The sequence below is a fragment of the Balaenoptera acutorostrata genome, chromosome 9 (genome assembly GCF_949987535.1).
Source record: "Balaenoptera acutorostrata chromosome 9, mBalAcu1.1, whole genome shotgun sequence".
In the NCBI taxonomy this organism is placed as follows: Eukaryota; Metazoa; Chordata; class Mammalia; order Artiodactyla; family Balaenopteridae; genus Balaenoptera; species Balaenoptera acutorostrata.
In genome coordinates, this window is record NC_080072.1 from 8,138,411 (window position 1) to 8,166,366 (window position 27,956).

Genomic DNA, 27,956 nt, shown 5'->3' on the forward strand with positions numbered 1-27,956 from the left:
GGCTCTCAGGACATCTGCACTATACAGACAAATAGCCCTGACCCGGGGGGGCACAGAGGTGCTCAGGCCAAACTGCCCTATGGCCACAACCACCCGGTAGGGATCACACAAGGGCAGTCTCACTCCCCCTGAGAGGGGCACAATCTGATCACTGCCAGAGCCATGGGTATGAGCTGCTCCCCTCCTGCTCTCCCTCCCTGACAGGAACCAAGCCCTGTCCAACTGACCTCTCTCTAGGGACCACCCCTTCTCCTGCTCTCCACCCAATGAGCTTGCAGAGGGGAGTCTAAGATCCAGATCTAAGCCAATCAGCACACTGCATCCCTGGCCACAGTGATTGATTCAGGGTAGGCACTTGACCTAACTGGATCCAATTGGAGTACATCTCAGGATTCCTGCCAGGAATGCTAAAACAAAGACTCTCTTTATCACCAGATTTCAATCTGTAGTCCCCTGGAGCACCTGCCACCCATCTTGGGGCCAAAAGGAGAGTCCTCCAAGTCTGCAACAACACCAAAAAAACCCACAACAGGATAAAAAGCCGAGACTGGGGAGCTGAGTCCTGATCGTATGTTTGCATCCTGATCAGGTCTTGCCTGAAGCTACCCCTGGATTGTGTAGTTCAAAAAGCCTAAAAATCCTGTTCTGCTGAAGCAAGTTTAGGGTGGGTTTTCTATTACTTACAACCAGGAGAATCCTAAATGATACATGGCAGAGGTGTCAGATACACACCCAAGATAACTGTTTGACCCTCATGATGTCAAAAGCCAAGGACAAAGGGTACCATCTTACCCAGAAGGGTCTGCCCTGTCCCTCCTCTTTGAGGTCTCAGGCCCCGTTGGCTGGAAGGTAGCCCCAGGACCTCTGCCCATACACACCCCCAACACATACACACACACATGCCACACACAGCACTGGGTAGACTTTTATTTTAAAGTCAAAGGCACAGCCTGGATGGGCTGAGGCAGTGACTGTGGATGCCCACCCCAGACCCCCAAGGTGCCACCCCCAGCTAGGGGCAGCTGTGCCAAAGGGGAGGGGATGGGTGAGAAGGGGGCCTCCCCTTTTAGGGGGTCGCCTACCTCCTTCCTTAGCCTCAATAGGGGGAAGCAGGTGACATGAAGTGAGGCAGAAATGCTTCAGGGGGTCCCCCAGGGCCTCTCACTGAGCACCCCCGACACAGGTCTTTGGTGGACGTAATTGCACAAACAGTCCATAAAGTGACAGCTTGAGGGGTGCCCCCTCCCAAGAGCAGGACCTCAGGGGAGGGCAGGGGAGAGGTCCCAGTTTCTCCCTGTGGCAACTCAGTGCTTAGAAATGGAGAAGGAGCCCTTCCCTGCCGGGGCAACCCCCTGGGGGAGAAGTGCCTTCCACCAGATGAGGCAGCATCTAGGCAGAGGGCCCCCCACTCCACTCCCCAGCAGGCCCCCTCCCTCCCTGCATCTCTAACTCTATCTGGTAAGACATTAAAAAAATTCTCTGCTTATAAAAATACTTCTGCTCTGTCTGGGGGTGGGGTGGGGGGAGGGGAGAGAAGGGTAACAATCCCTGGGGATGGGGCGGAGCGATGCAGGAGGCCTGGGGGCAGTGAGCCGGCCTCCTAGAACACAGCCCCGACCGGGGAGGGGGTCACAGTGACGGGGGCTAGGAGGGGGGCAGGGGACCGTTGGCTCGTCGGGGGGCTCCCTTGGCGGCGGGTGCCCGGCCCGGGACGGCGGGCACGGGGGAGACGCGGCGGGATGTGGCGGCGCTCCGCAGCTTCTGTTTCCGCCGCTTGGCCAGCGGCGCGTTTTCCACGCTCTTCAAGAAGAAACCCTCGCGTTTGCCCCGATTGAACGCCTGGAGGAAAGGAGGCGGTAAGTCCCACCGGCCCGGCCTCGACTTCCAAATCCTAGCTTTGGCCCCCATCCCAGGCCTTCCTTCCCATACCACTAGGTCAGGGCCAACAGGTCTTTGGCCTCCAGCCTCTCAAACGGTCAGGGTCCCGACAGGTCAGAGGCCTGGACTTGGCTGAACTCAACCTTCCAGGACTGCGGAGTCGCCTGCCGCAGGCTCCGCCTCTCCAGCCTCGGTCCCCCACCCCTCGCAGGCCCCCCGCCCTCACCAGAAAGGTGGCGTTGAGCCCGGAGCGCACAGCTGGCCCAGAGGACTCCAGCACGTCCGGAGTCCGTAGCGGAGGCGAGGAGCGCGCGCTGCCGTCCTGCAGCCACGAGCTGCCCCGCAGTCCCTCGAGCTTCAGCCGCTTGGTGGGATCCACAGTCAGGAGCCCTGGAGGCAGGACGGGGGAAGTGTTGGGGGGCTGTGTGTAGAGGCTGTGCCCCAGAGACATCCTAGCAGCCCCACTCTCCTCCCCACAAGTCCCCCACCAGGACACCTGACCCAGTTGCAATCCCTGTCCCATCGTGACCCCATGGCCTCCCCCTCCCCAACCATGATCTGTGACCTCCGGCTTCGCACCTCGGACCAGCTCCTTGGCTTCCTCAGACACGCCTTGCCAGGCCTCCCCGTCAAGGGAGAAGCGCCCCTCGCGGATCTTGCACATTATCTCCGCCGCCTGGCTCTGCCCGCCCTGGCCTGAGGCCCCCTGGAAGGGGACCTGGCCTGACAGCATCATGTACTGGGGGGTGAAAAGTGAGACCAGTCCAGACTAGGGGGCCAGTGGAGGCCAGGAGACTGACTTAAGCCACTGCAGGACCATTCACCCTCTCCAAGAGGCTAACCCCTGAGGCCCATGGGTTAAGAACTCTGACTTCCAACTCCTAAAACTAGGATGCCCGGACCCCAGCACCAGAGAGACCTCGCCTCTGTATTAGGACGACTTCTGACCCCAGCCTCAGACCAAACCCTGCCACCCCAACAAGAGAACTCCTGTCCCCAGGCTCGGAGGACCCTGACATCTCCTCGGAGACCCCGTCCCATACCAGAATGACGCCAAGGCTCCAGAGGTCGCAGGACTCGTCGTAGCCCTGCTGCGCCAGCAGCTCGGGGGCCGCGTACTGCAGCGTAAAGCAGGGTGTCTGCATGGGCCCCGCTGGGCTCTGCGGGCGCAGACGCGCGAACCCGAAGTCGATGATCTTCACCGGGGCTCCGGGCGTATCATCGGCGTACAGGATGTTCTATGAGGGCGGCGAGGCGGCCGTCAGAGACTGGCCCTCCGCGCCGAAGCCCTCCCAGTCCGCTGAGGCCCCGCGCCCACCTCGGGCTTGAGGTCGCGGTGCACCACCCCCGCCTCCTCGTGCATGAAGCTCACGGCCGACACGAGGCTGCGCAGGATCTGGCTCGCCTCGGACTCGCTGAAGTGCCGCTTCTTGCGGATGTGCTCCAGCAGCTCCCCACCCTGCAGTAGCTCCAGGACCAGGTACGTGTGCAGCTGCGGGCGGCGCGATGGGCCAAGGTCACCACCTGGGTTACTGTCACCACCTACACAACCGGGCCGGGCCCCACCCGCCAGCCAGATCCTGCCCCGCGGTCAACATCAAGCTCCGCCCCCGGCTTCAGGCCCCGTCCGTGTTCGAACCCTGACCTCAAGACCACCCCAAGAACCACCTTAGGACACGCTTCAGTTTCTACCCCCTACTTTTTTCCAGGCCCCCGTCCCTTTGGCCGCCTTAAAACCCGCCGCCCTAAATCCTCCCCCTGCCCTGTTCCCTTGGCCATCCTCAGCTCCGCCTTCCGGTCCTCAGGCCCTACTCCCCTGAAATCCCACTTCCCTGACCTCCGGGTCCTCAGGCCCCCGTACCTATCCTCAGGCCCCGCCCATGGCGCTCTCAGGCCCCGCCTCCTGTCCTCCTCCCCGCCCCCTCCCCGCCCCCCACGGGCAGGCTCTAGCGTCCCTGCGCTCCGCCCTAGCCCAGAAAGGCGTCACCTGGTCCTGATGCACTTCGTGCAGCTTCACCACGTTGGGGTGCGACTGGCACAGCCGCAGGGCGGCCACTTCGCGCTGCGTGTTCGCCTCCAGCCTGGGGGCAGGGCAGGCGGGGTCAGGACAGCTGACCTCCGGCCCCGCCCTCCCCGAATCCGCTCAGCAGAACCCCGCCCACCCCAGGCCCGCCCACCTGCGGCTGAGGATTTTGACCGCGAACTCTTGGCCGTTCTGTAGCTGGCGGCAGCGGCGACACACGGAGAAGCTACCCTGGCCCAACGCGGGTTCCCGCAGGTCCAGTTCGTACTGCTGGAAGAAGGGCGAGTCCTGGGGGCAAAGGGGACGCGTCAGAGGTCCCACCGGGAGCCCTGCGGCCATGCCACGCCCCGGTTCAGAGAGGCTACGGACCTCACCGAAGCCACAGCGTGCGCCTGCTGAAGCCAGATCTGGAGTCCCCACGCCCAGATGCCCCCAAGCCCACTTCTCCCCACCCTGGCCCAACCCACCTGCATCATGGCGCTCCTGGCCAACGCTGCCCGGCCAGGCCGGTCTCCAGCAATAGACGCTTCCAGCACATCGGTCATCACCGCGTTGTTGTGGTCAAACAGGATGGACGGTGCCACGAAGGAGTATCCCTGGCGGAGGAGGGGTGTTGTCAGGGGTGGATGGAGGTGCAGATGGAGTCCCCGAAGGCCCACACCCAGCGGGAAGGAGGGCGGGGGCAGAGGAAAGACCCAGGAGTAGGGGATGTTGCTTTTGCATCCTGGTGCACAAAGGATGTGTGGACATTTTATTCCACCTTGTTCTATGATCTCTTGGGACCATGTCTGTCCCCCCACCAGTCTGTGACTCTACCTTTCTCATCACAGTGATCCCCCCAGGTGCCAAGGGCATCATCTGGCACAGTGTAGTGGCCCAGAATATGATAGGCTGAATACATGAAAGAACTGTGGCCTGGCATCACACATACTTAACTTAGGAGAATTCAACTCTACCCACTCAGGACAAAAAGTCTTTATTCCTTCCTTTCAAATCAAACTTTGGCCTCCTCTGCAAGGGGGGCTACTGAGGAAACGTAAAGAGAAACCAAAGTTAATTCTTTGCCTTTCCTAACAATCCACATCCTGGCAATTCAAGGGACTCTCAAGGGTAATTTTAACAATGTGTTGTTTTCTCCTAAAAATGCAGCGCCACTGTGCGCTAGAATGCAAGCTCCACGTGGGTGGGATTATTGCCTGTCAAGTTTATTGTTACGTCCCCAGTGCCCAGGTCAGTGCCTGGCACATTGAAGGCACTCAATACATATTTTTGAATCATTAAATGAATGAATGAAAGGAACCACTGATTCACAAGAAAACTTGCCCATTAGGACTGTGAGATCGAGGATGGATCGCAGTAGATCGAGGGATATTCAAGCACAGAGCTGTCCCTTGTGAGAGCTTCATAGAGGGGAACTGATCCGTCCATACTTGATATTGGCCTATTCTTATTTAATATTTATGGACCATGTCCTACAGACCAGGCTCCCAAGCTGGATTCAGGGACACAGAAATTACAAGCTGGACTCAGGCACACAGAAATTAAACACATAGTCCCTGCCCTCTGGGAGCTTCAGACCAGGTGAGGCAGTCTCAGTCAGCGTCGGGATAAAACCTGACAAACTGTTTAGAAGGAGATTTTGTCTGTAGCGGGCTGGTGCACAAGGAAAGGGTGACCCAGGGCCAGAGGAGCAGGGAAGACTTCACATGCGGACAGCACTGGACAGCAAGGCTTGAATTTTGCCAGGTGAGCAACTATTCCCTCCAGGTTGAGGGAACCACATATGCAAAGGTACAGAGGTGTGTTCTGGAACCTCTGAGCAGTTCAGAGGTGCTAGAGCACCAAGTGGAATAACAGAGTGCTGAGGTTAGGGCGCTGAGCAGAGATCACATCATGCAAGGCCTTGTACGCCGAGCAAAGGAGTTGGGACCTGTCCAACAGGCCTAAGCTTCTAAAACTGGGTGGAGGGGGCCTATGCCCCCAGGAATGTGATATGGTATGCCAAAGGGACATGCAAAGCCACAGTATAAACAAGGCATCTCTTCCTAACTGTCCCCTTAAGCAAGTGAATAATTTAAAACAATATTTTTACATAACAATAAAGAGATATGATGGAGATGAAGGGAAATTAACATGAAATTTCAAGATAAACCAGGAAATTCAAAGGCATGTCCTGCCAAGGCGGTCTCTATGACTGACAATTCTAGATTCCACACGAGTGGAGAGATCTAGAGGAGATGCTGAGTCCTGATCAGGACACAGGGCCTATGCAGTGCCCATAGGTCAGCCAGGGCTGAGGCTGGTAGCAGCATCCTGCCTCCCCCGCATCTGTGGTTCTATGAACGCTCACTCACCTGGAAGATGCGAGGATCCCCAGGTGGGGGGCTTCCAGGGGGTGAGTAGACAGGCTCCAGCCGGGTAAATTCCTCTGCAAAGTTGCCCACATCCAGCTCTGAGCGGATCTGGGGTCGGAATGGGGCTGGAATCTTCCTGGCAGCCAGAGCAGCCCATTCCAGACCCTGGAGAAAAGGAATGAGAGATAGGGTGTCAAAGGGCAAGAAGTGGAAACCCCTGTCCACTCAGGCCACCCTCACCAGGCAGCTCCTCAGTGAGGCAAAGGTCTCACTGGCATTTGTGTGGGAAGCTGTTCTTCCTGCCTCCTCAGCTTCTGTTTCCCTTCCTCTGATAACAGAATCCCTATTTCTCTTGGAGAACCACCCCTCCACCACACTCAGCCAATTCTGGGGCTTTTAATAGAATTGATGTGCAAAAAAAACCAAATCTCTTTCCCCTACTGGACTTAAATCTGGGAGGATATGGGCCTGGAACTGCTGGGGACCCCCTCAATGTCTAATGATGAAGTACCTGTGCAGAAAAGCAGAACCCAGAGACAAAGAAAGAAATTCCTGATAACATAGATTCAGCACCTGGATTCAGCCTTGCCTGAAGTCAGACCACTTTTCCTTGGACTTTTCATTTATGGGAGCTAAAACATTCCTTTTTATGTTTAAACTAGTATGGCGGAGGCTGTTCGTTGCCTGCCCAACATCCATTCTCCTGGTCTTCCTTAGTACTATAGCCCCAATTTTATTTCAGGAACCAATGTACACAACTAAAAAATAGTATTTTATAAACTTCCTTGCAGCTTGCAGTGACCAATTACTTGTAAGCAAAAATTACGAGGTAGGAATCCAGGGAAAGAGCCTGAAGAGGAGGGTGAACAGTTGGTAAGGTGCCCTTTTTGCCCTTCCACTCCTTCTTCTTTGTGCTTCCCACCTGGAGAGCAACCTAGATAGCAAGAGCTCCAGCAGTCATCTTGTACCACGAGGCAACCTTGGGGACAGAGGCTACGTGCTAAGAATAGAGGAGCATTTAAAAAGAAAAAAGAAAAAAATTGAACTTGGCTTCATGAAGACACCACAGCAGCCCCAGCCTGCCAACTTCTGGCTTTCTTTTATGTGAGAAAATAAATAAATAAATAGACGTCTATCTTGTTTAGACCACTATTCATTCCTATCTCTGTTCTTAGCAGCCAGACTCTGTTCCACAGATATCACCATCCTGAGCTGGACTTTTTGTCACTTGCAGCCTAGAGGCCTGGCCTGGGCTTGAAGGCCCCAGTTCTGGCACCAGGGACCAGAGCATTGCTATCACCAAAGAGGCTGTCTCAAGAGAAGGGGGAATAAGGGCACCATCAGGCCTCGAAAGCCTTGGGGCACCTCTCCAGTGTGACTACTGGCCCACCTACTCCCAGCACCTAGGGCCTGGCATGTGCTCAGGGTGGGTTGAGGAATTCACTTAAGGAAACTGACACTGTTCAGTCACTTCGCCCACAAAGGGACATCTTCACCGCAGAGACTTAGACTCCTGTCTGAGAAAGCTTCTCTGAGGGCCCTTCCCAAGCAGTACTTGCTGGGAAGATTCAAGGAGATGGCGCTCATAGCAAGGGTAACTGGGTGCCTGGCCCACTATAAGTGCCCAGAAGTGGATGCTTTTGTTTCTACGTCAGACAAGGCAAATTTAATACCCACATGTAAACAGAACGTAACAGTTAAGAGCATGGGCCTTCTAGCCACCCAGTTGTGGGTTTAAATCTGAGCTCCATCACTTAGCTCAGAGATCTTGGGCAAATTACTTAACCTCTCTGAACCTCAGTTTCCTCATCTGTAAAGATGAAGATAATCAGGAAGGTTCTGAGGCTTACATGAAATAATGCAAGTAAGGGGCCAAGACACAGGTGTTCACTGTTACAGGGCCCTGCTAGGCAATGATGCTGGCCAGGCACAGTGCCTGAGCCAGTGAGGTCTCACAAGGACAGAATTCACTCTGCACTGCACCCTAAACTGTGTGTGCTTTTAACAAGTGAACAAAACCCACGTGGTTGATTCAGACATGTCCATCTGAAGAACAGGCACACAGCCTGTACAGGTACAAAGACCAAAACCCTGAGTGGATGCAAGAGTCATAAGATTTGGGCTGACAGCAGACCTGGGATCTGTTCCCAGCTCTACACTTTTACTGCGTGATCTTGGGCAAGTCACTTTGCTCCTCTGAACCCGTCCAGTGAAAGGACTGATGAATTCATTCTCAAGTCCCTGCCAGCCCTACCAGGCAATGAACCTAGAATGCTTTCCTGCAAGAACACATCTTCCAAGTTTCAATAGAGACGGCTGAGAAGACAAGCCTGGTTTCTTTATCTGAGAGGTTTTCCACATCAAGTGAAACTGGCCAGCCTCAGACCATCCCTCCAGTGTCCCCCAACCCAGAGCAGTAGCCTGGCCCCGGTGTGTGCAGACAGGTATGGGGGCGAGCCAGGAACCTCACCTGGAAGAAGGGGTGATTCTTAACTTCCTGCGCCCCCTGGTGTCCTGCACCCAGCCGCTTCTTGGGGTCCTTGCAAAGTAGCCGCTGCAGTAGATCCTGTGCCACTGGCCCAATCCGGGGGGGGAAGGGAGGGGAGCACTTCAGGATCCGTCTGGGAGGATTGGTGGGGGGGCGTCAGGGGCAGCAAGCCCCCCCTCCAGCCCTGCCCAGGCCCCTCGGCCGCCCTCTGCTTCCAACCCTGCTCACCGAGACACCTCTGCCTGCGTGTTCCTCTCGCCCTCCAGGGTGAAGGGCGAGGCCCCCGTCAGCAGCTCGAACAGCAGGATGCCCAGGCTCCACCAGTCCACAGCCTGTGGGGCAGAGCCGGGTGAGGGCCTGCGGCCACCCCTACCTCACCACACCCACCCCTCTGCTCCCCTGCCAACCCACCTTGCCGTGGCCCGACTTGCTGCGGATAATCTCAGGGGCCATGTACTCGATGGTGCCGCAGAAGGAGAAGGTCCGCTCTTTCTGGGAGGGCAAGAGGACCCGCCCAAGGCTCAGAGTAAGACTCGCTGGACTTGTGAGGGTCGGGGCAGTGGGAACTCCCCGAAGGCGGGGCCTGGATCTACTCACCTCTGCACCCCCAAGAAACGCAGAGCCAGGCACGGAGCAGGAGCCGGGAAGGGAAGGCCTGCATGGGGGTGCAGGAGGCCGAGACTGCCCTTCACTCACCTCCTCTGTCAGGAACTCCTTGCTAAGCCCGAAGTCCGTGAGGACGATATGGCCCTCGGAGTCCAGGAGCACGTTCTCCAGCTTCAGATCTCGGTAGATGATGCCCAGCTGGCAGGAGCAAGAAGGCACTGAGGGTCCCTCCCCCGACACCCTCCGCTCCTGCAGCTCCTGTCCCTGCACTTGGTCCCTGGGGAAGGGGACCTCCAGTGCTGGTGGGGGGCCGGGGTGGGACTGGGCCATTGGATAGGAAAAGCCATTTAAGATGTAAAAGCAAGGAAGGAGGACATCACGGAGAGGCCGCAGGGGAGCAGGCCCCAAGTTCCCAGGGAGAGGAGCCCCATCTCATGACGGCTTTGGGAGCCAAGGCATGAGGTTTCCGTTTGCAGAAGTTCTGTGAACGTGGCCCCAGGAAGCAGCCTCGAGTTCCCTGTGAGAGGAAAGCCCCTTCGAGGAGACCCCAGGGGAGGAGACCCCACCAGGCAGCACCGAGGCCTTCCTTCCAGGAGGCCTAAGGGAAGCAGCTCCCGTCCCCACCGAGGCCACCATCCCTCAGAAAGCCCAAGGCCGCTATGTTCACAGGCCCCTTCTAAGGCCCAGGCCCAGTCCCCACGGCCACAGCCAGGTGGCCAGGTCCTCACCCACCTTATGCAGGTGTTCCAGGGCCAGCACGATCTCGCCCCCATACACGCGCACCTCAGCCTCCTTGAAGTACTGGCGCTGGTAGAGGTGGGTGAACATTTCGCCGCCGTTCACATAGTCTGGGGGCGGGGGGTGGGTGAAAGTTGCGAAGTAGCCCCCTTGGGTGGCCCCCCCGCCTCCATGGCCCCCAGGGTTGGAAGGTGTCTGCCCTTACCCAGGATGAGGTGCAGCTTGGCGTCCGTCTGGAAGGCATAGTGCAGCGTGACCAGGAAGGGTGCCTGGCGCACCAGCTCCAGCACAGAGCGCTCGGTGCGCGTGTGCTCCTGCGTCTTGGCTCGCTGCACCAGCGCCGCCTTGCGCAGCACCTTCATGGCATACAGCTTCCCCGCGTCGTGCCCGCCCGCCTTCCGCACCAGGAACACCTTCCCGTAGGCTGTGGGAGCAGCGAGTGGGCGGAGGGTAGGCCATGAACAGGAGGGTGGTGCAGACTGGTGAGGGTGGGCATGTTGCCAACCCAGGAGGGTGTGCAAGTCGGGGGAGGGAGCTGGGGTGAGAGGCAGGTGTGCAAAAACTGGCAGAGCCTTCTAAGGAAAAGGTGTGCACATCCCCGGCAGGGTGCTCAGCAAAACCAGGGAGGGGATGTGCAAACCAGGCTGGGGGGCACACAACTCCGGGAGGCCTGCAGCGGGGGTGGGGGTGGGGTGGAGGGCGGGTCATGTGCAAACCTGTGGAAGATGAGACAGATGCAAGAGGATGCAAAGCCAAGGAAGGGAGGCAGAGGTACATGCAGACAGGGGAGGGACGGTCAAACCCGAGGAAGGGAGTTTGCAAAGTGGGGGAGAAGGCTCTCACATCTCACAAGGGGAGGAGCTGTGAATCACACAGGAGAGCTGCAAGCCCCCAAGAGTGTTGGCAGATCCGGGAGGACCTTCCAGGGAGGAGCAACGTCAACGTGGAGCAGCCCTGGGAGTCGGCATGCAAACCATGGCAGGGCAGGGCAAAGCAGGCAAGGCAGGGAGAGGCTGGGGGGCACTGCCGGTGGCCTGGCCCAAGCCAAGTGGGTGTGCAAGCGGGAGGCCCAGGGCACCATGCCTGGGACACCTGCCGGTGGATAGGGTTCCTCACCTCCCGTGCCCAGCACCTTGAGCAGCTGGAAGTTCTCCACGCCCACCTTCTCCTCGTGCCCGGTCAGGTTGGCTGCGGGCACAGGGGGCAAATGAACCCAGCCAGTGCATGAACCCTCCCAGCCGGCCTGGGCAGCCATCACCCGGCCTGCACCCCGGGCCACCGCTGCCCCACCTTCGGTGATCTGCAGCTCCACCGCACAGCCCTCGTCCTCGTCCTCGTCCCCCATGGCCGGCGGGTCGCTGGGGCCCGCGAGGCTCAGCTCCGGGCGGCGCCGGTTACATGGCGGCTCCGGCCGGGGCGGGAGCTTCCTGGTGCCGCCTCCGGGGCTGAGGCGGGCGCCGGCGCCGCCTCCCGGCTCCCCGCCCCGCGCGGCCTGAGTCAGGCGCTGGAACGTGACAGCGCCGGGCTGCGGGCGGGCGGGGCGGTCCCATCTCCCGCAGGCGCAGGGGGCTGGTGCTAGGGCTGTGCGCTCTGGGCCCCCAGGCGACCATCCTGGGGACCTGGGAACACCCCTTAGGAGCCATGCCTGGGGTCCGTGGATAACCTGGAGCCTCTGTGGGGCGGACACTCCCAAGCCAGGTTTGGCCCCAGGGAGGTAAGTCCACATCAGGCTGTGCCCCAAGGCGGGTGGGGGCCCTACTCAGGTACTTTAGAGCCGCCTTCGCCTCCAGGGTGCCAGCCCCAAGGGCAGCCAAGCAGCTCTGTCCAATTCTTAGCCGCCAGCGAAAGTGAGGGATTTCCTAAAAATCACAACCCACTTGCCTCGTTTTTGATCACTCCTTGACCTCAGCAAATAGGGGAGGGGATCTGTCGGTCCCCTTGACAGATGAGCAGCCTGAAGCCACGCGGCCACCCTTGTCCAGCTACTGCCAGCACAGCCCCAGCCCTGCACCTCTCGCTCAGCGTGCCTCTCGCTCTTGGTGCTGGGCAGGCTAAGAGGGTCCCAGAAGCCGCCCGGCCCAGCCCAGCTCCCTGTCTATACCCCCCGCAGCCAGCGAGACCCTCTCCCCTGTAGACTTGCCTTTGCAGGGGAGGCTTGGGGGCACAGGCACCCTGAGGACCAAGCCCTGTCTCTGGGCTCCCCTTACCTACAAGGGGCACCGAGAGGGAGCCCAGCCCGACCCCCAGCAGGGAGGGGCAGCCGATTTTCTGACCGAATCTCTCTAAAGCAAGCGGACCTATAAAAGCACCTCAGCCCCCAGCCACCCTCCACAGCCCACCCAGTGCGCGCACCCCGATGTGGCTCTGCCCCCTGTGGTTCCCCAAGCCTGGCACAGAGCAGACCTCGAAAAGGGGTGTCAGAGCCACATAGGGGTGGCCTGCTCTCCCCATCAGGCCCGGAGCCTTGTCCCCCTCCCTGACAACTGACAGGGGCCACCAATAGGGCGGGGCAGCCATCAAAGCCCCCGCCCCGAGGCCTATAGGAGGGGCTTCCAGCTGCTCAGCCCCACTGGAGGCCAGGGGGGTCCACTCCCATGCCACCAGCCTCAGAAACTCAGGCTGAGAGGAGGCAGGCAGAGCGGTGGGTTATCCCCAAGGGGAGGGCTGTGGAAACCCTGAGTCAGGCTGCAGTAGGTCACCCTGGGGAGGCTGGCCTGGCCACCCCTCCCAGCTCTTCCCACCCCCAGATTCAGGTTGCCTCACCTCAGCCGGGCAGCCCCACCCTCCTCTGGGCGGCCCCAGGTGCCTTGACTCATGTCCTGCCGCCCAGTCTAATGGCCCCCTTCCCGGGCGTCAGTCATCCCAGAGGCCCTGGTCAGAGACCCCGGCGTCCTTCCCACCTCGTGTGTCCCTCCACAACAGCCCCTGGCACCAGGCGACACCCCAAGGGCGGTAAATTCCCTGGGGAGGGGCTCAGCCCCAAAGGCATGGAGGAGAGAGGACGAAGAGGCAGGAAGAAATAAGAGAGAAGAGGGTACAGGGGGCGGACGCAGGCCCTCTGGGTACTTCTCCTGCCCCACACTCGGGAGCCCAGACCCCACCCACTCTGCCGGCTACCCAGAACCTCCGCCCCCTCCCCCCACCACTGGGACATCCAGGCCAACCCAGCGGGCCCCTCCCCTGAAGAAAGCCCTTTGCTGCCCGATGAAGGGCAAGGAGGCCAATGGCCACAGGCCTCTGCCAGCAGAGAAGGAGTCCAGGCCACATGTGTCCCTGGCACCTAGTGGCTCCTAGATGCGGCTGGTAGACACAGAGCACAGATTCAGGTGGTTGCATCCCAGCTTTATTCTCGTGTCCCTCACATCCCAGCTAAGGCTCAGAGATGGGCCCGGGCCACAGTCCCCAGGAAATGGTCCTTGGCTCGCCGTCTGGACCGGGCAGGGGGCTCTCTTGCCCACTCCTGCCTGCCTGCTTCAGCTGGGGGGTTTCCCAGAGACCACCTCCTCAGCAAGGGCTGCATGGCGGAGCCCCAGGCAGGAGCTGTTTGTGGGGGCCGGCCATCGCCCCTGTCCACAAAGTCACCCCAGCTCCAGCTCGGGGCCCCAGTGCAGGCTGTGGAGGATCTGGGGGCCCAGGCCTCCTTGTCCAAGGATTCGCCACAAGTGCCCTGCCTCCCCAAATTCTTGGGCTGCCTGGGGCCCCCGGTGAGACTCCAGGGTCGAGAAGACTCCACTCCCAAGCTCCCCATCCACGCGGTGTCACTGGCTGAGGGAAGGGGCGAGAGCCCGTTTCTCCGATTCCTGCACCTCGACGCCTGGAGGGAAAAGCTCAGCTCAGGCTCACTCCCTCGGGGGACTCCCGGCTGCCCTGCCAGGCCTCAAACATGCCAGGCCTTCGCTTCGGCTGTTCCCTCTGCCTGGAAAGCCATTCCCCAGATATGTGGACAGGACATACTCTCACCTCCAAGCCTCTGCTTCAGCTTCACCTCCTCCTGGAGACCTGCGTGAGCGCCCTCATCAAAACTGCCACCTGCCCACCCAGTGTTCCTGGTCTCACTCACTCTGCTCTCCTTTCTTCCCAGAACACTGTCACCTCCTAATATCCTAGGGCTGAGCTGCCCAGTATAGGACTGGGCACGTGAGATGTGGCCGGTCCGAACTGCAATGTGCTTGGGTGTAAAATACCACTGGACTTCAGACTTAGTGTGAAAAAAATAATATAAAATACCTCATTATTGACTTTTACACTGACTACACATTAAAATGATAATAGTTTAGGCATACTGAGTTAAACAAAATATGGTATTAAAATTAATTTTACATGCCTCTTTCTACTTCTCCTGATGAGGCTACTTAAAAATTTTAAATTACGCGTGGAGCTCACATCAGGTTTCTATTGGATGAACTGTTGTAGGTAATTATTATTCTTATGCATATTATTTGCTGTCTCCCACCTCCCCACACCAGAATGTTCCCTGCTGTATCCCCAGCTAGCACATCACCTGGCACGTCGTAAAGGTTCACTGTCAAATGAGTGAATGGGTGACTGAGGCCTGCCAGGGGCCCCAGGCAGGGCAATTACCCGCCCTCCGTCCCAGGCCCCCACTCACCCTCTCTGTTGGCATCTGCTTCGCGTTCCGCCAGGGTCTCGACAGAGCCATCCCATCCCACGCCAGGTCCTGGGGGGGGGGGGGGGGCACAAGGCAGCCACTGGGCCATGAGGACCAACACAGAGGCAACAGGGCTTGTGGGGAGACATAGGAGACAAGAAGGAAGCCCCCTCCCCCATGGAGCTGGTGGGTCCACAGGGAACCGGGGGGCTAATGGGAGGAGGGACCCTTTCCCTCACCTTTGCCATGGGAGCTGGGTGCCCCCAGCGGGCCTGGGCGCCTCTGTCGGAATCTCTGCCGCGGGGTGTCCCCGGGGCTGAATGACTCAGAGCTTCGCCCCACAGGGAATCTCGAGCTGAGTTTCCGCCGCTGCCCACCTGCCAGGGTCTCATCTCGCAGGCACAGGGAGCTCTGGGCCCGGCGCATGGGTGCCGGTGAGGGGGACCCTGCAAGAGGCACAGGCAGGGAGGGTATCGAAGCAGTGCCAGGAGGGGCTGGGCAGAGTGGAGGGGCCAGCAGGGAGAAGCTGCACAAGGGCCACAGGGGACAGGCGGCTGCAGACGTGGGGGCAGGAAGGGGCGCAGGGTTGGGTGAGTGAAGGTGGCGACAGGAGGCTGGACCCTGTGCTGGTTCTGACACTAACTCACTGTGTGACCTTGGGCAAGGTGTTTCCCCTCCCTGGGCCTCAGTTTCCTCATCTGCTGACTGGGATAAATGACTTCTCACTACAGTGCCCTGCTGCTCCGAGGTCCTAGGTACCGCTGTGGTTGGGTAGGATGGCGTGGGTGGCAGCGCAGGCAGAAGGGAGGTGCCAGCCAAGAGGGACACAGCAGGGATGCAGGGCAAAGAGCTACTGGAACCATCTGGGGGAATGGGGAGAGGTTGCAGCAGGGAAGGCCAGCGGGGAGCACATGTGCAAGCCACGCAGGAAGGCCAGAGGCATTGGCAAGCCCTGGGGGCAGGGGGTAGGGGACATGGGGTAGGGACCATCTTGGTCACCTGACCCCCAGACCCACCTGTCCCATCTGCCTCCCTGCCCTCGGAGAGCTCCGTCTCTGGGGGGCCCCCTAGGCTCTCGGTGCTGCCAGCCCCATCGGCCCCCAGGCGCGGCCCCCCATGGGGGCCCCCCTCCCGCCGGGGCCGCATCAGCCTCTTCACCTTGTCTGCCAGCCAGCTGCCCTTCCTGGGGGCAAGAGGGCACAAGAGGGGGTAAGGCCAGGGAGGAAGGAGGGACAAGAGGGCCATGTCTGGGATGGCAAAGGCCAGGCAAACCCTCACTGGGGCCTGGACCTGGGCTGGGCCAGGGCTCGAAGGGCAGGGCAGGGCAGGGGCTAGGTAGGGAAGATCCCAGGCCCACCAGGATGGAGGGGCCGCTCACTTGGTCCGGGGCAGGGGCCCAGGCTCCAGCACGCGGTACTGGTCCATGATCTTCTCCACCAGCTTCTGCTTTTCTCGGCGCAGGGCATTGAGCTGGTCCCTGGGAGGATGGGGAGGGAGGAGGTGGGCTTGAGGCCTGGGCAGGAACACGGGGTACGCCCTGGTACAACCCCGCCCGTTAACACAGCCTGACATACCCCAGGATGGGCTGATAAATCCCCGCTGCCCCGAGCCCCTGGGGGTCAGCCTCCGCCTTTTCCCAGGCCCTCCCAGGGCGTCTCCCCATAAACAACCCAAGGGACAGCCACGCCGGCCCCCACGGCCCCTCACAGGTACTCGCGCTGCTCGCGGTGCAGGTGGTCCCGGCTCTCCAAGCTGCGCTCCAGGAGCTCCCGGTTCTCCCGGCTCAGAGCCTGCACCTCGGCCAGCAGCTGCCGGTTCTCCTCTTCCTGGGCGCTCCGGAGCTCCGTCAACAGCTGTCAGGGGCAGGTGGCAGGACAAGCGGGGGGGCTTAACAGGGCTCAGGGCCGCCGCCTTCCACTCCCTCCACGCTCTTGCCAGCCCCCAACGCCCCCTCCAAGCCACCCTTCCTCCCCAGCCACCACCCACCCCTCACCACACCTCACACTGTGTGGCCAGCCGGCAGGCGCTCAGGTCCAGCTGCTGGTTGGACTCTCGCAGTCGCAGGCTCTGCGCCTCCAGCTGTGCCCGCTCCAGCTCCAGCCTCGCCAGCCGGCCCCGCAGCTCCCCGCGTTCCCCCTGCAGCTCACCTCGCTCCCGGGACACCTCCGCCAGCAGCATCTGAGCTCTGCAGAGGCAAGGAGAGCTGCTCTCCAAGGGGACTTGCCCCACCCTGCCCCCAGGCCCCTCATGAGGGCCAGAGGAGCCTTGATGGGGAGAGGAGACAAAGCAGGACCCCACGGGGAAAGCGACCAACTCACCACCAACCCACTTCACAGATGGGAACACTGAGAACTGGCCCGAGGGGCGAGGGGCTGTGCCAGGGCTGGTACCTGTCATGCTCACTCTGCAGCCTCCGGAGCTCCTCCTCCAGGCCCCGCTGCCGATGCCCGTCCTGCATCAGGCGTTCGCGCTCTGCCAGCAGGGCCACCTCCTGCGCCTCCACGTGGGCCCTCTGGGCCTGCAGCTGCTCGTGCCTGCAATGAACAAGGAGCTAAGAGGGCTGCAGGGACCGAGGCCAGGGCGTGTAGGTAGCTAGACCGTCTGGACCTTAAGTCCGTCGTCTCCTAAGCATAAGCCCCGGGGCAAAGCCACAGGGCAGAATGCTGTGCCAGGCGCCCACCACTCCCGACCACCGATGAGCCCCAGGGTGAGCCCGCCCCGGAGGTGTAGAGAGCCCAGCCACACAAGAGGGCACAGCAATGGAGCTGGGTCCACTGGTGGCAGTGCTGCCTTGGTGGCAACAGACCCACCCAGGGAATCTGCTCTGGGCAGGTAGGGGGTGCCCAGGAGAGGAGCTGGGAGTTTGGAGGAGGCTCACCGGCCCTGCAGCTCCCGGTGGGCCAACTCCAGTGCCCGCATGTTGGCCTTGAGGTCACGGTGCCGGGCCAGCAGTCCCTCTAGCTCAGCCTCCTGCCGCCGCTGCAGCTGTGCCAGGGCCTCGTGATCCCGAAGCAGGGCCTGCTGCTGCCCACGGGTCTCCTCCTGGGAGCGCCGCGCCGCCTGCACCTCCTCCTCCAGCACCCCCAGCTTCCTGTGCAGCTCCTGGCCCTGCAGCTCCAGTACAGACTTCTCAGCCTAGGCCAGAGGAGGGAGCAGGGGCTGCTGGGTGACGTCCCAGGCCGGAAGGGGGGTGAGGGACAGGGGCAAAAGGCAGAGGGCAGGGCAGAAGAAAGGAGAGAGTGGTCTAGGGATCTGAAGGCAGAGGCAGCCGTGGAGGGGAGGGCAAGTGGCACAAGGCAGGGATGGCACAGATGGGGCTGGGGTCAGGGCAGGGAAAGCAGGAGGGGCTAATGGATGGCTGTGGAGGAGAGGGCTGGAGACGGGGTGAAATGGGCACTGACGTGGGGGCTAGAGGCAGGCAGAGGGGGTACGGACAGGGGAAGTGGCAGGGTCAGGGGGAAGGGGCAGGAAGTGGGCAGCGACGGGGCAGGGGACAGGTACGCAGGCCATCACCCACCTGCAGGCAGCTGCTGTGCTCCTGTGCCCGCTGACTCTGCAGCAGCAGCTCCTGGGCGCGCCCCTGCAGGCTTCCCAGCTGCCCCTCCAGGTGCTGCAGCTGCCCCTGCAGAGCCGCCTTCTCGGCGGCCAGCGTTGCATTCTGCCCGGCAGGGAGGGAGTTAGCCGGTGCCAGGCCTCTGGGGCACACCCCCCAGCCCCGTGCCCACCACGGCGACACTCACACTGCGCTCCACCTCAATGAGCCGCGCGCTCTGGGCCTCCGTGACCCTCGGCTCAGCCTGCTCCTCAGGCCCCTGTCCCGCAGCACCCTGGCGCAGCTGCAAGGACAGGGGGAGTGGCAGTGGCCTGGGCACAGCGCAGCAGACCCTTACCCCCTTTGGCAGCCCTCCCCCGTCACACTTCCCCCCACTGCCCCGAATCCCGCCGCCCTGCCCTCCTTGCTCCATCACTCTCCACCCTGCCCTTTGCACCTTCTCTCGGTTCTGCAGCAGAGCCCAGCCTCTGCCCGAGCTGCTGCTTCTGCACACCCTACTCCTCCTCTGGGCCCCAGTTTCAACACTGCTTTCTCCAGAAAACCTCCCCCGATCAATCCCACACCTGCCAGCTAAGCAGTCTGCTGGGGGCCCGCTGGCTATGGTCGCCTGTGTTCTTGCCTCTGTCCCAGGTGGGCAGTGAGGGCGGTGGCAACCTGGTAGGGGGCCGCGCCAGAGCGGCGCTGAGCCCGCGTGCAACAGGGCTATCAGAAACGATTCCCCACTTAGGACAATAGCCGTTGAGCTCAGGAAGTGGTGGAGCCCACGTGTGAGGGACACAGCAGTTGCCTCAGAGTAAAGCCGCCAGGCTCTGCCCATTTGAGGAATGGGGGAGACGAGGCCCAGGCAGAGCTGCCTGGCTCCCAGCGCAGTGCCCCCTCCTCCAGGCCCCAAATCGGGGCACAAGGTGAGCAACTGGCCAAGACTGAGGGGCAAGACCGAGGGGGCGCTACGAGTGCACGCAGCCCTGGCTGGCTGTGTGCAGGATGGAGGGAGGAGCAGGCTGAGGCCCCGGCAAGCAGGGCAGTGGCCTCACCTGGAACAGCTCCTGCTCCAGCTGCAGGGCCCTCTTTTTGAGTGCCATCAGCGCCTCCTCCTTGCTGGTGGCCGCCACCTGCAGCTCAGCTTCCAGCCGCTGCTCCAGGCCCTGGTACCTGCCAGGAGAAGTCTTGGCACCCAGCCCTCCCCAAGTCCTCGCCTGCCCCTCTCTGCCCCTCGGGCAACACCCCACCTTTGGTGCTGGAACTCCTGTTCCCGCAGAAATCCCTGGTGCTCCAGAGCCGCCCGTTCCAGCTCACTCTGCAGATGCTCCAGCCGGGCCCCCAGCTCCTGGCCCCGCACCGTGGCCTTCTCTAGCTCCTGAGGGCAGGCAGAGAAGCCTCAGGGCCAGAAGGGCAGACCACCACCCTCACCCAGGCCTGAGAGTCAGGAGACCCGGCTTTCTGTCCTTGCTTTGTCACCCCGGGCAAATATCTTTAACCCTTCGGGGCTCTACTCCCCCATCTGTAAAATGGGAACAAGGCCTGGTCGCCTTGTAGAGTGGGTATGAAAGAGCTGGGGATTATAAGCCTGCCAGGGTGTGAGGGAGGCCCCTGGGCCAGGAGTCAGAGACACTCGCTGGGCAAACGTCTTCACCTCTCTGAGCCCATGGTTCCTCATGTGCCCAGTGACAGCTGGATTCACCCTACGTTCTGAGGCCACACAGGCCATGTGAGGGAAAGAGGGGCTCGGAGGAGCCGGGTCTGGAGAGTACCCTCAGCCACAGGAGGGTGGCCACAGAGGGCAGGAACTTGGTGAAGGCCAGGCCTAACCACAGTGGGAGCTGGGAGGGGGAGGGCCAGGATGCCGCTGGCCAGGCAGCCTGTGGCGGTTGGGCCATACCACTGCGGAAGCGGATAGGAGACCCACTCTGGCCTGTGAGCCCCGAGAGGTAGGTCAAACCATTCTGAGGTATGGGGGGTGGGGGCCCTGGCAGGATGAAACCCTGGGGAAGGCCCGACCATGACAGCCGCCCACCAAATCCTGCCCTTGGAAATGGGGGTCTACCAACCCTTACTCTGATCTTCCTGGCTTAGCAGCCCCACCCGGACCACCGCCCAGGGTCACTGCACTTCTAGACAACCTTGGCCACGGCCTCTCACTGAAAAACTGAGAGTCCCATGAGTCCCTGCTGCCTGCAGCCAGCAGCCACAAGAGCCCCAGGGCGGAGAGTAGGAAGAAGAGTGGTGCCCAGGAAGACCTGCATCTTGGGCCAGACCCCTGCCCTGCCCCCTGCAGGCTCTGGCCATAGCCTTCAATGCCCCATCCACCGTGCCTCCTGCCCTCCCCCTAGCCGGGAGGCCCACTTGGACAACCCCCTTGGCCCCTGGTTCCCTGACCTCCCTCCCCTGGCCAGCCACCCCGGCCTGTACCACACCCAGTTACCACCAGAAACTGCTCCACCAGGAAATCTCACAAAATTCCCCTTGGTCCTCAGCCTCTTCCACCCTCTTGGTCCTCAGAGCCGGCTCCTGCAGCCGGCCAGCCCTACCCCTACCTTCACTGCCCACCTGCTGGCATTCCCTCTCTACGGATTAAGCCCATACTGAGTGCCAGGTACTGCCCCAAGCTCTCTACGTTCATTACCTTACAGGATCCTGTGACACAGGTATTGTTTTTATTCTGGTTTCAGGTAAAGAAACTGAGACTCCGAGAGGTTAAGTAACTGGCCCCAAGCCACACAGCTGAGTAGGGGATCTGAGATATAATCCAGGTCCGTCTGACAGCATCTCTCAATCACCTCCTACAAAGTGGACCCCAGAGACAACCTCTTGGCCTTACCCTCTCACCCACACCTCCAATTCTCACACTCCCCAGGCCAAGCCAACAGCCTGTTCCTCACTCCTCTCTATCAGGAGGCATCTCGGAGCAAATAACTTATCCTCTCCGGATCTCAGTGCCCTCCTCTGTGCAACAGGGATGAAACTGGAAACTGCTCAGCCAGAACATTCGATTCCTCGTCTGCAGCACACCTTCCCCTCAGCACTGTGCCCCACTGGCCCGAACACCCATCCCATTCATTGCCTTGTGGTCTCCTCTGCTTCCCCTGAGGGGCCTTCAGACCCGCAGACCTGACCACTCTGCTCACTTTAAACCCTCCAGTGACTCCTCATTGCCCTCATGAAAACAGCTGCAACCCCTTCCTTTGCTCATAAGGAAGACGAAGCCCTGCCCTATAGAAAACCTGCTTAATGAAGTCTTAGTCTCACCTCCCTCCACTCCCCGCCTCACACTCCACCCCTACAAACTCGGGCCTGTACCTCCTCCTGGCTCACTGCCGTTCTCTCTCCTCCTCCAGGAAGCCTTCCCTGACGTGCCTCAGCCTGAGTCCAGTGTGATTCCTGGAACCCCACGGCTCCCCGCACGGTCCTGTCTCCACCCCAGACTGTGAGTGAGCGTCTCCCAAAGGGCACATGCACTGGCTGCCTGGTACAGGGCCTGGTGTTAAGGAGATGCCCGCAAACATGCTTGACTGAATGAATAGAGGGGTTTCCAGGTCTTCTCTCTCCTCCATCCCCCATTCCAGCTCCAGCCAGCCTCACCTGCCACCCTTTTTTTTTTCTGGCCGCACCACGCAGCTCACAGGATCTTAGTTCCCCAACCAGGGGTTGAACCTGTGTCCCTGCAGTGGAAGCGTGGAGTCCTAACCACTGGACTGCCAGGGAATTCCCTCACCTGCCACCTTGACCACTGGCACTGCCTCCTTATGGCCCCAGGTTCCCCTGTACACCAAGGTGACCCTCCCCAAACTCATCCTCACACAGGTCTGCCCACACCCTTGGGTGAATTTCCCTGCCTGGGGATGGAGTACCAACACCTACAACGCTGGTCCAATGTACTTCTCCACCTTCCCCCACATCTCCTGAGCCCCTGAGCAACTCTAATGCCTTCAAGTCTCTGCACATGCTGTTCCCTCTGGATGAAATATCCTTCCCCGCTTAGCAAAATCTCGATCATTCCTTAGAACCCTCCCCGAAGCCTCCTTGCCCCGACCCTGGCATCAGCTCCCCTTCCCATGGGGCTCCCAAAGCACTTTGCCTGTAACAACCAACGTATCTTGAGCCTTTGCCCCACATGAACTAGGCTCTTCACACCATTATCTCCCTTGGTCTTCCAAAGACCTGCTGAGGCAGCGACGAAGAGCACCCCCATTTTACAGAGGGAGGCACCGGGGCAGAGCTGAGTAAAGCACCACAGTCAGAGAGCCAGGATTTGCACCCAGGCCATCTAGCTCCGTGCCCACCTGCTACAGCCACCCCATCAAAGGCAGGGGACATCTGCCCCTCTCCCAAGCCAGGCATGCATTTGGGAGGCAGGAGAGGACTTTGCCTTTCTATTTCTGGCCCCAGCTCAGTGCTGGGCACTCAGCAGCTGCTGATGGAATTAATAACCCAAAACCCCAGCAACTGGCCTGGAACCCTGTTTCCTGACCCTGGCTACGAGCCCCGACATACCTCCTGGAGGGCCTGCCTCTCCCGGCGCTCCCTCTCGGCCTCCTCCAGGTGCCGGCAGCTCTCGCTCTGCAGCACCTGCAACCGCTCCTCGGCTGCCTCAGCCCGGGCCCGCAGCCTGGGCGCCTCTCGCTCCCACTGCCTCCGCTCGCGGCCCGTGGCTGCCAGCACCTCCGCCAGCGCCTCCCGCTCCCGCGACGCAGCCTCCAGCTCCCGGCCAGCGGCCTCCACCGCCTCCCGCAGCCGGGCCAGCTCCCGGGCCTGGGCCTCCACCTCCTGGTGGGCCTCAGCCTCTGCCCTCCGAGCCTGAGCCAGCTCCTCGGAGAGGCGGGCAGCCTCCGTGCCTCGGGCCTCCAGCCTCCAGGCCTGGGCCTCCAGCTCAGCTCGAAGAGCCTCAGCCTCTCTCCTCAGCCGTGCCATCTCCTCCTTGAGGGCCTCCTGCTCGGGGACACCACTGGCCAGGATCTCCCCTGGGATCCTCCCCTCCCAGGTCTGGGCCTCAGGAGTCCCTTCCAGCTTCTGCTGTGGTTTTTGTTGGGCTGGGTCCCCGACCATCCTCTCCAACTTCTGTTCATGCTCTCTGGCCTCTGCTTGCCCCTTGGGTAGGTCCAGCCTCTGGTCTAGGGTCTCCTGCTCCTCCAACCGCCCACAGAGGCTGGGCTCCAAGAGTCCGGGTTTGCTCTCAGGGTCCTCCTGTCTCAGCCCCAAGGCCTCGGGCACCGACTCTCCAGTCTCTCCTCCCAGCAACAGCTGGGCCTGAATTTTGATCTCTGGACCCTGAGGTGGGGCCACAGAGGCAGGGGTCTGGAGAGGGGCTCCAAGGCCAGCCTTCTTCAGGGACTCCTGCGCCTCTACAGCAGGGCCTGACTCCTGGGCCATCGTGTCTACAGGCGCCATGACGGCCGCCTGGAGGGGCCTCTCCACCACCTTTGGGTCCAAATCAGATGCCTGAGGACACTCAGCTAACCCCTCGAGGGCTGAATCTGACGCCAGGGGAGCCGGGTCCAAAACCTGGGGGCCTTCATCCCCTGCCTGACCAGCCAAGCCCTGGGGGCCATGGTCTGAGGCCAGCCGAGTCTGGGGAGCTGAGTCTGGCTCTGGAATCACGGAGTCCTCGCTCGGCTCCTCCAGCAGGGGGTGCTGAGGGCACATGAGAGGGATGGTCAAACCCAGAGGAGGAAGCAGGAAGGACCTGCTGATGCTTGGGGGAGGGGACTCACCTGGCCGCCGGGCCGCCCCTGCAGCACCTGGAGCAGGCCTCGAAGCTCCTGATTCTCCCGCTCCAGGGTCCGCAGCCGCCCGGCCTCTGCCTCCCTCACTTCGTCATGCAGAGAGAGAGCCGCTCCTGGCAGGGGCGCTGGGGTGTGGGAGATGAGGTCAGGACCCCTCTGCTCCCTTATGGCTCCTCACCCACACACCCCACCCCCCAACACACCCGGGGGAAGGGGATGAAATCAGAAGCTGTCCCCACTAAGGTGCAGGAAAACACAGGCAGCCTCCCACCCACAGCCCCTCCACTGGGGTCCCACTCACCCTCCCCAGGAGAGCCCGGGGCTGGCTCCAGGCTCCGCTGAACCTCCAACTCCAGCTCCACGTTCTCCTCTGCCAGCTGGTCCACCTGATGCCGCAGAGAGTCCAGCTCCTGGGGGGAGAGCAGGGTCAGACAAGCCCTCCCCGCCAGGGCCAGGCCAAGTGTGTGTGCTAGAGGGTCACTAGAGGAAACAAGGAGTAGGAGTCACAGGGATCACCAAGGAACCCTGGGGACCACTGGGGTCACAGATCACTGCGTGACCAGGGGTCACTCTGGGAATCTCACCGCATGGGCCTCGCCCAGCCGGGTCCGCAGCAGCAGGTTCTCCCGCTGGGTCTCATGCAGCCGAGCACAGCGCTCCTGAGCGGCCTCCAGCTGCTCCTCCAGCAGCGCCTTCGAGGCTTCCAGAGCCCCCGAGAGCACCCGCTCCTCCTGGTGGGGGAGCAGAGAGAGCCGGTGGTGCGATGCCCCCAGCACTCCGGGGCCACAGACCCTGGCTCCCCTCCCCCATCTGACCCTGCACCCCTGTTGCTCTCCAGGCCCCGCCTCTCCCCTCCATCTGCCCCTCCCCCTCCAAGGTTTCTCCAGGTACCACTTCCCTAGCACCTGGCCCCGCCCTTCTCCTATGTAGGCCCTGCCCCTTCTCCCCAGGAACTGCCTTCCGAGGTCCTTCTAAGCCCCACTTAGCCCCGTTGCTGGGTGCTCTCTCCAGACCCTGCCTCCCCTACAACTGGCCCCACCCTCCTCTCTAGGACCTACCCTTACCTACAGCCTCCACCTCTCCCCTCCATCTGCCCCATCCTCCAGAGGGCCTGTCCCCAGACACCACCTGACCGCGTTCTCCTAGCGGTGACTATTCCCTCCATCAGGCCTGACCCTTCCCTTGGCCCAAATTCGCTCCTCTCGAGGCCCACCCTGTCCCCGGCAGGCCGCGCCCCCCATGCCCCACCCCCTGCAGCCGCGTCTCCCGCCTCACCTCCAGCTGGCCCTTGCAGGCCTCTGCTGCCTGCAGCCGCTCCCGGCAGCGTCGCAGTTCCTCCTGCAGGCGGGGCAGGCGGCCGGCCCGCTCCCGCAGCGCCTCCGCCTCCTCGCGGTACAGCTCGGCCCGCTTGGCCTGTCCCGACAGCGCCTGGGCCTGGGCCAGAAGATGCGGAGCTAGGAAGGGCCACCCGCTGGCCAGAGGGATTAGGACGGGAAGGAGCCGGGTTGGGGGAGGCAGTAGGCTGGGGAAGGTGCGGGGAGCGGGTTAGGGAATGCGGGCATGTTTGGGGGCATCTGAGCGCACCTCCTGGCGGAGCCTTCGAATTTCGGCCTCCAAGCCCTGCACCTCCACCTGGGAATCTAGCAGCAGCTCGGCTTTCTCCTCCCTGGAGGGAAGGGACGCAGGAGGGGTCTGGGGACCTGCACCCTCCAGCCCTTGCTAGGCCTGATCCCCATCCGGACCCCATCCAGACCTAACCTGCGCTCCCTGCCCGCCCCCCCCCCCCGCCCCCAGGTCCTTCCCAGCCAGCGGTGCTCACAGCTCCTGCCGGACACGCCGAAGTTGGGCCTTGGTGTTGGCCAGCTGCAGGGCCAGGTGGTGTGAGGCGCCCTCCGGGGGAGTCCTGGCAGGAGCCTCAGGCAACAAGGGGGCCGCCTGCCGCTCCAGCAGCAGTTCAGCCAGCCGCTGGGGGACATCAAAGGTCAGGAGTCAGGAGTAACCCATCCCAAGAGCCCCACATCTGCCCCCAAGCACCACAAGATGCATGTGACTGTTGCAGCGCTCCACCCCCAACCACACCTCCGGCACACGGCTGGGTCCCCGTGGTCCTCCTCTTCCTCCTCCTGCCGCCTCTTACCTGGGCCCCCACGTCCCGCTCCCGAGCCAGCCTCAACAGTGTCCCCACCAGGCTCCGGGACAGCATCTCCAGCTCCGGAGGCGCCAGCTCCCCAGGCTCAGGCCCAGCCAGCGCCAGCACCAAGCCGGCCCCGGGCTGGGTCACCTGGAGGCACAGGGAGAGCAGGTCAGCCAAAGAAGTAGGGGGCAGGGTGTCCCAGACGGCCGACCAAAGTTGTACCTCCTGGATGGCGGCAGCCAGCTCACTCTGGACCTCGAGGCTGAGGCCCTGGATGTGCCGGATGAACAGTTCCCGGTGCTCACACTGCGGGGGGACGAGGCGGGGACGGCGAGGCTCACCCCGGAGGCTCCCACCTCTGCGGCCAAAGCTGGACCCTGCCCTTCCCTCCCCCGCTCACCTGCACCGATGCCCCCAGCAATAGCCTAAGGATGCCTTCCAGCTCCTCCACCGCCTCCTCTGCAGGGCACAAGCCACAAGGGGTTAACGGGTAGGGATAGGGGGAAGAAGGAGGAAGGGGAGGTGGGAGAGAGCACCTGAGAAGGGGTCAAACCCCAGCGCCTGGAGGTCTGGGGGTGGAGACAGGATCAGCAACTGCAGCTCCTCCTGGGGCGGATGGGGTGGGAGATGTGAGAAGGGCCTTCCCGCAGGGGGCTCCCAGGCTCAGCCTCCCCCTCCTGACCCCTCACCTGGTAGAAGTCCCTCAGTCGGCCCCACAGGTGGTTCAGGTTCCACACCCGCCAGGCTGCGGGACCATCGTGGCCCCTGATCATTCGAGGGCCGCCTCGGGAATTGGGGGCACTGTGGGCACAGGGGACGATAGGTGGGAGGGGTAACTGAGGACCCACCTCCCCTAAACCAGGCTCTGCCAACCACCCCTCAGGCTCTTCCCACCAGGCTGCCTGGCCCCCCTCCCCTCAAACCCCTCCACAGCTGCCCCGGGTCATCCTCTGATGCCCCTTACATGATGCCCAGCACCCGGAGGAGCAGGGCCCCGTCGCTGAGACGTGAGAACCTCTTCTCCGGACAAAGAGGCCCCTCTCCTTCCTCCTCCTCTTCCCCCTCTGGCTCCTCCGCCTCCCCCACCAGCCCGGCCAGTCCCAGCGCCTGTGGGGACACAAAGGAGTGAGCTGGCCTGGGTGGGAGGCCCGCAGCAGCAGAGTGAACCCTGAGCCCCTCTGACCTGCCTCCTGAGCCCACGCAGCCCCCTCCTCACCAGTCCCCTGAATGCCAGTGGCCACGGGCCTGGACCCCTTTTCCTGCAGCACAGCTGCCTGGACTTCTCCATCCCCACCTGAGCCCGCCCCTCCCCTCAGGCCCCAGCTCTGCCCCCTCTCCCCCCACCCCACACCAGCCCCTCCCTGCTGCTCATTTCCCCTCCCCAGACTCCCTCCCACTGCCCCCTCACCCAGGTGGCCAGGCTCCCACTCAGGAAGTCTCTGATCCTGGGCCCCTTGCCCCCATCCATGACGGGGTCAGGGTGTTGGTCCCGCTGTGGCGGCTACACCTGCCCTGAGAGGAAGAGGAAGTCCCCGAGTGGGCCCAGGCCCAGCCACAGACACCCTGTGCAGCTTCCTCCTTCCGGGTGCTGGCAGGCCCGTGCACCCCCGGAGTCCTGCCTCAGCCCCCGCTTCGCCTCCCCGCATCCTTCCAGCATCTCGGGCAGGGCCAGCCTGGAGGTTAGCAGGGCAAGGTGGAGTCAGGGCCACCCAGGAGCAAGGCCCACAGCTCTCCTGGCTCGATGGACAATGGCAGGTGAGTTCTCCCCCTCTCTGGGCCTCGGTTACCCAACTTGAAACCCAAGAGGGTGATCTCGGCCTTGTACCTTCCAGGGCCTCAGAAGGGGCCTCACA

General features: G+C 61.8%; 2 protein-coding genes across 3 annotated transcripts; both read right to left on the bottom strand.

Annotated features, from left to right (window-relative positions):
• Positions 1-927: 927 nt before the first annotated feature.
• On the bottom strand, positions 928-11,536 carry RPS6KA4 (ribosomal protein S6 kinase A4). 2 transcript variants are annotated; one of them, XM_057553889.1, is made up of 17 exons: positions 11,378-11,536; positions 11,204-11,275; positions 10,293-10,511; positions 10,082-10,197; positions 9,440-9,547; positions 9,155-9,235; positions 8,972-9,075; positions 8,726-8,876; positions 6,256-6,420; positions 4,369-4,497; positions 4,056-4,189; positions 3,866-3,959; positions 3,197-3,370; positions 2,922-3,116; positions 2,458-2,617; positions 2,105-2,268; positions 928-1,839 (listed from the first exon to the last, which is right to left on the bottom strand). In XM_057553889.1, the coding sequence occupies exons 1-17, from the start codon at positions 11,430-11,432 to the stop codon at positions 1,645-1,647; spliced, it is 2,316 nt and encodes a 771-aa protein (XP_057409872.1). In that variant the 5' UTR covers positions 11,433-11,536; the 3' UTR covers positions 928-1,644. The 2 variants fall into 2 exon arrangements, with proteins under 2 accessions (XP_057409872.1, XP_007174372.1); XM_007174310.2 differs by lacking the exons at positions 928-1,839; positions 2,458-2,617 and having other exon boundaries at positions 2,141-2,268.
• Positions 11,537-13,422: 1,886 nt separating this feature from the next.
• Positions 13,423-26,158, bottom strand: CCDC88B (coiled-coil domain containing 88B). Its single transcript, XM_057552958.1, has 21 exons — positions 26,107-26,158; positions 25,789-25,934; positions 25,554-25,635; positions 25,245-25,403; positions 24,554-24,700; positions 24,271-24,379; positions 23,958-24,094; positions 22,741-23,175; positions 19,479-19,606; positions 19,284-19,401; positions 18,437-18,532; positions 18,214-18,354; positions 17,575-17,831; positions 17,087-17,230; positions 16,695-16,881; positions 16,404-16,549; positions 16,075-16,173; positions 15,855-15,879; positions 14,936-15,142; positions 14,697-14,765; positions 13,423-13,901 (listed from the first exon to the last, which is right to left on the bottom strand). The coding sequence occupies exons 8-21, from the start codon at positions 23,155-23,157 to the stop codon at positions 13,464-13,466; spliced, it is 2,472 nt and encodes an 823-aa protein (XP_057408941.1). The 5' UTR covers positions 23,158-23,175; positions 23,958-24,094; positions 24,271-24,379; positions 24,554-24,700; positions 25,245-25,403; positions 25,554-25,635; positions 25,789-25,934; positions 26,107-26,158; the 3' UTR covers positions 13,423-13,463.
• Positions 26,159-27,956: the final 1,798 nt, after the last annotated feature.

Excerpts from the sequence above, each read along its gene's own strand:
- RPS6KA4 (XM_057553889.1), bottom strand. The coding sequence starts at position 11,432 with ATGGGGGACGAGGACGAGGACGAGGGCTGTGCGGTGGAGCTGCAGATC. Across the intron at positions 9,236-9,439 it reads AGGAGTTCCTGACAGAGGAG|AAAGAGCGGACCTTCTCCTT; the intron begins GTGAGTGAAGGG and ends TTGCCCTCCCAG. Across the intron at positions 2,269-2,457 it reads AGCCAAGGAGCTGGTCCGAG|GGCTCCTGACTGTGGATCCC; the intron begins GTGCGAAGCCGG and ends TCCTGCCTCCAG.
- CCDC88B (XM_057552958.1), bottom strand. The coding sequence starts at position 23,157 with ATGGCACGGCTGAGGAGAGAGGCTGAGGCTCTTCGAGCTGAGCTGGAG. Across the intron at positions 19,607-22,740 it reads AGAGGCAGGCCCTCCAGGAG|GAGCTAGAGAAGGCCACGGT; the intron begins GTATGTCGGGGC and ends GCCTGCCCTCAG. Across the intron at positions 17,832-18,213 it reads AGCACAGCAGCTGCCTGCAG|GCTGAGAAGTCTGTACTGGA; the intron begins GTGGGTGATGGC and ends CCTCTGGCCTAG.